The following is a 7270-nucleotide window of genomic DNA, read 5'->3' as shown; positions in this document are numbered from 1 at the left end:
TGAAGGCATAGCAGGTAGAATTTGAGATACGTCTTGTCGCCTTAAAGAGGGACCTGGACGTTTGTGAAGGCGTTGGGAAGAGCTCCAGAACCAAATGGTGTCAAAGCAGGCGTCTTTGGCGCGTGGCTTTGTGCAGTCCTAGCGTAATGCCCAGTATGTAGCTGAGGTTCTACAGTCACTGAAGTCAGAGTGAATCTTACTTTAGATATCTACAACTATTCATGTTTCAGGTCTTATCAACAGTTAATTGACTTTATCTTTTGGACCTTTTTCAGATTGCAGACCTAACTGTAAGGTAAGCAATAATTTAAAAGTAAATAAATAAAAGTACCCCACATTTTTTTCCCTTTGCCCCTGCACCTTTTCCTCCCCGACCATTTTACTATTTTTTCTTATTCAGATACTGGTCAACCTTAATGGTTAACCTTTTTTTTTCTTTTTTCCCCCCCTCCCCTTCCTGTTGTCTCCTTCCCCAGTTTGTATCAACGGGCAGAGATACAGCATGTGTGAAAGCTCTAAGAGATATTGAACCTGGAGAAGAGATCTCTTGTTACTATGGAGATGGGTTTTTTGGAGAGAACAACGAATACTGCGAATGTTACACCTGTGAAAGGTACGTGCTGATAGCAAGACATTTCAGATGGAATTGCATCAGTTTTGTCAAAGTTCTTGGTGATGAGCACTGAGATTTTTGGACACACTCTTTGTCGTAAAGATTGGTTTGTGTTGTTACTGGATGGTCTTGTTTCCTGAGAACTCCTGCATTCTGTTTTTCCTCTGAGTCTCTGTTGACAGCCTAAAATGAGACTAACAGAAAAGCCATGTAGATTCCCAAAAATACTGGTACTGAATAAAGGAGGATCAGGGGGGAACGCTTCTATACAACCCTTAGCAACTGACCCCCAACTTTTGCTCTTCTTTGCACTAGAGAAAGCAAATTCCATTAATGTTTTCGATGTTGACCAGAAGTTCTCTTCTGCTGGGCACAGACAGAGCGGTTTTCCCTCTGTGTTACTAGAACTTCTAGGGATTTGTGTATTAGTAAAGATCTGCTGGTTCGGACAGTGCTTGCTTGCATCTGTCCATCATACAACAGCAGCAAAGCTGTTGCTGTGTTGGGTTTTCACCTGCGCTGCCCCAGCCTGGTGTCCTCACAAAACCAGTTGACGGAATTTCTTAGCTGGTTTTTGCCGTGTTGAAACGTCTGCGTGCTGTGAGTGCGAAGGCTCAGCTTCTGTGGGAGCTCCACCCAGTTCCGTGAGGAACGACACAGAGCCTGCAACAGTTCTGTAACCACTTAACCTGACTGTGGAGAGAAAAACCTGTAAAGGAGAAAATATTAATCCTCTTGAGAAAGAGCTTAGTGCACCCACGCAGAAATAGTTTAGCAGTTGTCCTGCCCACATTGTAACCAGCTAGTTCAGTCACTAACAGTTCTTGCTGTTCAGGGGAAATCCTCCTGATGTGGACCTGCGGGCTCAGGCGATGTTGGTAGGTTATCCCAAGTGAGGGGCGCAGTCTGAGGCTTCGCCTAGAGCTGCCAGTGGCAATGAGCTTCGGTCCTGGGAGCTGTTGGATAAATGGGCACCGTGATGGTTCTTTCCATGTTGCTTGGAGCGACAGGTGGATTTTTCCTCAAGTTCTCTGATTGTTGATGTAATATGGACGTACTTTCTCTTTTGGGACAAACCAATTTTATCTGTTGGAACATTTTCACTAACTTGTCACATTGGTGTATGAAGTACTTGAAAATGTTGTATTTTAAAGCTAATGTTTGGGTAATTCTGTCTTCAGAATCTGCTTTTCGGTCACAAGGGTGTGTTACAGCAATCAAATACCAGAGATTTGAATGTAGGGGAGTTGAGCAAGGAAAAACGAGCTTTTACCAACCCTGAGGAGACAACGTCTGCTTTGTACACCACAAAGAAATCATCTTTAAGTGACCCGATTTTGACCGCGCTGTGTTTAGTTTCTGGCATTAAAATGCCAGACGTAGAGAGCCCGTGGGGTGTGTTTGGGAGCTGGGGGAAGGCTGTCACCGTACAAGTTATTCTCAAGCCTCCAGAAGTCATCAAGCAGAAGAAGTGCCTGTCTTTACATGCGTACGTGTCCTCTTTCCAGGTGAGCCTGCTGTGCACACTGGCTCCCTGGGACAGCTGGGCTCCAAAGACGGCATGTCGGGAGACAGTCGTGGGTGTTGATAGCCCTGTTGCTTCCTGCTGGCGCCGAGTCTCTCTCACTGCCCGTAACTCGCAGAATTCAGTACTGTACCGAGAGAATGTTCCATGTCAAACGCATCCCTTTAGTTTGAGAACAGTATTGTGGCTGCAGAATGATGAACCTCATGGAGCCTGCGATCCTGCCCCATCTTTTTGGTGCTCTTTCAGTTAAGCTTTGTAGGTTTTCTTCCAGTACAGCACACTGGAATGCAAACTGAAGCTGTCCTCAGCAATTCTGCAAAGTGCAGGCTGGTGAAGGAGCATCACAAGAACCCTGGTGGTAGTGGTTGAAGTGCAAGTACAGGCATTCTCAATCTTCATCCCTTTCTGTGATTACTTAGAAAAGTCCTCAGTTTGCTCAGCCACTTCATTTTCATGGTAAATACACTCTGGCGTCTTCCCGTTACTAAGGAGCACTGAACGTGTGGTGATTTTAGCCCGTGTTCTGAACTTCTCAGCTCTCGCTGATGCGGTAACAAGCATTGTCACTGAAACTGGCGGATTGTCACTACCTCGGGTGACTGGGGAAAATTTCAGTTTTCTGAGCTAATGTAAGCAGTATCTTGAGCTACGGTATTTCATTTCCACTTGTATAATTTGACTGCGAAATTACTCTAAAATGGACGTAAAGCCAGGGAAACCTGCTTTTGCTATTTTTCTTCTTGCAAGAAATAAATGGAAGGTTTTCTGCACGCCACACTGGAAAAAGTGCTTAGCTAATCTTGTTCACCAGCCCACAGAATGCTGATCGTTCAGTGGGTGTTGGAATCGTTCGTCCAAATACACCCGAGATTTGAACTATGGTATTGGAAACCAAGTTCATATGAAGAGTTATTAATACGTTGTGGCCTCTTTGTCTTTGTAGACGTGGAACTGGTGCTTTTAAATCAAGAGTGGGATTGCCAGCACCTACTCCTGTGATTAACAGTAAATACGGACTGAGGGAAACAGATAAACGACTGAACAGACTTAAAAAGTTGGGTGACAGCAGCAAGAACTCGGACAGCCAGTCCGTCAGCTCCAACACGGATGCAGACACCACTCAGGAAAAAGCTAATGCAAGTAAGTGAGGGGCAGAGCTGGGGGGCAGGTTACAGGGTTCGTAAAACCAGGAAAAACTTCCTCGGTGGTGGAATTCCTCTCTGTATTGAGACCCATCTTGGGTGGTGGGCTTTGGAGCTGTCATTTGTTCAGGAGCCTGAAGGCAAATTCCATAGCAGGTCCGTGGGCTCCCTTCAGCTCTTCAAGAACGAGGGGTGGTGTGTTCGTGTGTTGTTGATACCAGGAGCCGGTTGTGTCATTTCTAAACCAGTGTTTGTGTTTCAGAACACAGCGAAGCACCACACGCAGTAGTGTGGGTTAGGAAAGAAAAGTTTATCTGCGTTCTGTAGGAAAAGAGTTTTTAAATAAGTTCTCGTAGTAGAGATTATTAAACAAATAGTCGTTTCCTTCCTTTAAATCAGGCAGCTGTTCCCTCTCCACATCCAGGACTGGTAGTTCAGGTTCCTCTCCAGCAGTGGAAGGGCACAGTTAGTATCTCAGAAGAAACTGGAAGGGATTGTTGTTTGTGATGCTCCTGAGAGACTTCATGGAGCTGTGAAGAGAATTTTTCTTTCCCCCTTGCCCACCCCATCACCTTCAGTACAGGCAAAATAAGTAACTTAAACTTTGACTTAACTAGCAAACGGGTTTGGAGCCACAGAAGGTGTCATGGTTCCACCTGGCTCCTGTTTACTGCTGTGATACTTAAGAAAAAGAAAAAGCCGCTTCCCTAAACCCTCCTACGGTCTCTAACTGCAAAGCTCCAGAGCTGCAGCTTGGCTTGGGCCACCCAGACTCCTCTGCTCACCGCAGCAGGTGGCAGACAAAGGACACCTGAATCCATCACAGTAGCTCAGGTTTGGGGTGTTTTCCTCCCTCCGCAGGAGAAAATGCTGGGGTTAATCCTAGAGCTGCTGATCCTCAGGGTGTGCTGGAATAATGCTCCAGCGATGAGGTGACATGGAGCTTTTGAAAAAGGTAGAAGAAGAAATTCAGTGAACGTGGAGCTGGTGCTCTGGGGGCAGTGAGGGGGATGTACCTTCGTGTCCGAGCCGCAAGTTCCACAGCCCCGCTGCCTGCTCTCCAGCCTGGCTCCCAGCTCTCGAGGACGTGTTTACAATCGGGGAGATTACCGTCGTGTTTGGGAGTGGGAAACTCAGCCTAAAGCAGGGTCGTAACAAACCTTGTTTTTCTGTCGCAGCTAACAGAAAATCTTCGATTGGCGTAAAGAAAAACAGCAAAAACCGAACGTTAACCAGGCAGTCTATGTCAAGAATTCCAGCATCATCCAATTCTACCTCATCTAAACTAACTCATATAAATAATTCCAGGGTACCAAAGAGACTGAAAAAGCCTGCAAAGCCTTTACTGTCAAAGATCAAGTTGAGAAATCAGTGCAAAAGGCCAGAGCAAAAGAACGCTTCGAGAAAGCTCGAAATGGGAAATTTAGTTCTCAAAGAGCCTAAAGTAGTTTTATATAAGAACTTGCCCATTAAAAAGGATAAAGAATTGGAGGGACCAGTCAAAGTCGCAGTCTCCAGCGGGTGCTTGACCAGGCACGCGGCCAGAGAACACAAACTGAATTCTGTGAAAGGTGCTCACGGGCATGGTGATGTCCCACCCTGCACATACCTAACCAGGAGGTCGGTGAGAACGCGGATGAGTTTGAAGGAGACCTCTGACACAAAGCTTGAACCAAATATGTTGGACAGCTATAAGAGTAACTTGACTGGAACGCAGTCGGACGTTTTAGAGCAGCAGCCTCACGCGACAAACGGCAGCGACATGGCTCATGGACCATCCCATAAAGGGGAGGGGAGGTGCCAGAAAAACGATGCAGGTGCCTCAAAAAAGAAATCTCGACAAGGCAAACTTGTGAAACCGCCTGCAAAACCAGAAGAAACTGATACTATGCACAACGCACCCTTGAAAGATGAAGTTCCAGATTTGATTAGTTCCCATTCAGACCTCGGAGAGAGGAACGCTGGGGTGGACGTGCCCGTTGGCTATAAAGACTGTGTCCCTGGGGCTGGTGGCTGCTCGGTGGTAACCTCTGACAATTTTAAAGCAAAAGACAGCTTTAGAACTGCAAAAAGTAAAAAGAAAAGACGAATCACGAGGTATGATGCACAACTTATCCTTGAAAATAGCTCTGGGATCCCCAAACTGACTCTTCGTAGGCGCCACGATAGCAGTAGCAAGGCAAACGACCAAGAAAGCGATGGCATGAATTCTTCAAAAATAAGCATCAAATTAAGTAAAGACCATGAAAAAGATAATAATTTATATGTAGCAAAGCTAAATAATGGGTTTAACTCAGGATCAGGCAATAGCTCAACAAAATTAAAAATACAGCTAAAACGCGAGGAGGAGAACAGAGGGCCGTACCCTGAGGACCTGCACGAGAACGGCGTGTGTTGCAGCGAAACTCTCTCCCTTCTGGAGTCCAGGATGGAAGTAGATGATTATGGTCACTATGAAGAGGAGACGGCAGGTGAGTCTTCGTCAGAAGAGGACGATGAGGAGGAAGATGACTATGATGATGAATTTGATGACTTTATTCCTCTTCCTCCAGCGAAGAGATTGAGGCTTATTGTTGGCAAGGATTCGATAGATATTGATATTTCTTCCAGGAGGAGAGAAGATCAGTCTTTGAGGCTCAATGCATAAGCTTATAGGTCTTACACTGACCTGGATGTCATTTTTTTTTTTTTTAATTAAAAAAAAAAAAAAAAGAAAAAAAAACCACAACAAAAATAAAACCCAACAAAAATTCCATTTGATTATTCCTCAGCTGAAGAACTTTCTGAAGAACTTGGGTGGCAGCACTTCTTTATGGTTTATCCACCTATCGGCGTCCTGTTGTAGAAAGTGTACAGCAAGCGGACTCTGCTGAGGTCTGGTCTGTGCAGGTTTTTATTGTCCTTTTTAACCGCCTTCTTATGTGCAATTCCGCGGGAGAGGGAGCGCGCGCCGGTCAGAGACAGGCTCAAGCACAGTTAGGAAACGGCATTCAGAGCTTTCCATGCGGGACGATGAGGATACGCGCGGTGCGGCGACGTCACGGGGTTCGCCCCGTGAGGGCGTCGCTTGGCTCTTGCAGCGTTCGACTACACAATTTCAGAAATCATAGTAGCAGCATATTAAGGTTTTCTAGTACATGTTAATATCACCAGCAACGATCTCCAGCTTCTCGGTTCCTTTGCTAGATGTTCTTCCCTCGGAGTCTGTCGGGTTTAACACTGTATGCTGTCCCGGACGTACTGTTTGTGGCCTTTGTTCCAGTAGCAAACCGTCGGCTGGAAGTCAGATTGATTTCTGTAAAAACGAGAGGAAAGCAAATGAAAGGGGGTGACAGTTTGCTGACTTCTTAGTACATTATATGTACAAGGGTGGCAGGATGCGGAGGAGAGGTTGGGGTAGGGTGTATTTATTGCTTGTTCTGTAAATTAAACACCTTGTATTTAACACTTTTCAATACTTTTAGATAAAATTGTTCTTTGCAAGAATGATTGGTGCTTATTTTTTCAAGAATTTGCTGTGAAATAATGTGATTACAACAGGCAACATTTATCGATGAACTGCAGCGATCCGAAATTGGTTCTTCATATTTTTCTGTTGCACTTGTAAAATGCTACAAGGAATTTAAAGAAAATCTATTCACTTTAACTTATGATAGTTTTATGAAATTAAAAACAACTAAGTCACAGCTTTTGTTCTGTGGTAACCTATAAATTGTTTGTCTTTTAAGAACCAGTTGTAAAAGACTGAAAAAAATATGTATATGTTGTAAATATTTGTGTGTTGTGAGAAATTTTGTCATAAGAAATTGAGATAACTTGCCAGAAGGGTTTTTAAGTTTAGAAATACATCCATGCCAATAAAATAGGAAATTGTAAACCTAGTTTTAAACTCTGCATCGGTTGGAGTTCTTGGCGCTCACACGGCCCCCTCGGCGCTCGAGTCTGCTGTGTAACGAGGAGCAGCGGCAGCGCCATCCCTGGCGGTTC

General features: G+C 45.0%; 1 protein-coding gene across 1 annotated transcript in view; it reads left to right on the top strand.

Annotated features, from left to right (window-relative positions):
* Positions 1-5966, top strand: part of SUV420H1 (suppressor of variegation 4-20 homolog 1 (Drosophila)) — a 20564-nt gene extending 14598 nt beyond the window's left edge. Inside the window, exons 6-9 of the mRNA XM_010136095.1 lie at positions 276-295; positions 477-613; positions 3085-3281; positions 4462-5966. Coding sequence (XP_010134397.1) covers positions 276-295; positions 477-613; positions 3085-3281; positions 4462-5930 — 1823 coding nt within the window. The 3' untranslated portion in view covers positions 5931-5966. The remainder of the gene's footprint in view (positions 1-275; positions 296-476; positions 614-3084; positions 3282-4461) is intronic.
* The last annotated feature ends 1304 nt before the right edge of the window (positions 5967-7270 follow it).

Source organism: Buceros rhinoceros, unplaced genomic scaffold, assembly GCF_000710305.1.
Source record: "Buceros rhinoceros silvestris isolate BGI_N320 unplaced genomic scaffold, ASM71030v1 scaffold33295, whole genome shotgun sequence".
In the NCBI taxonomy this organism is placed as follows: domain Eukaryota; kingdom Metazoa; phylum Chordata; class Aves; order Bucerotiformes; family Bucerotidae; genus Buceros; species Buceros rhinoceros.
The sequence above is the reverse complement of the archived record's forward strand: the minus strand, read 5'-3'. Positions and strand labels throughout refer to the sequence as shown.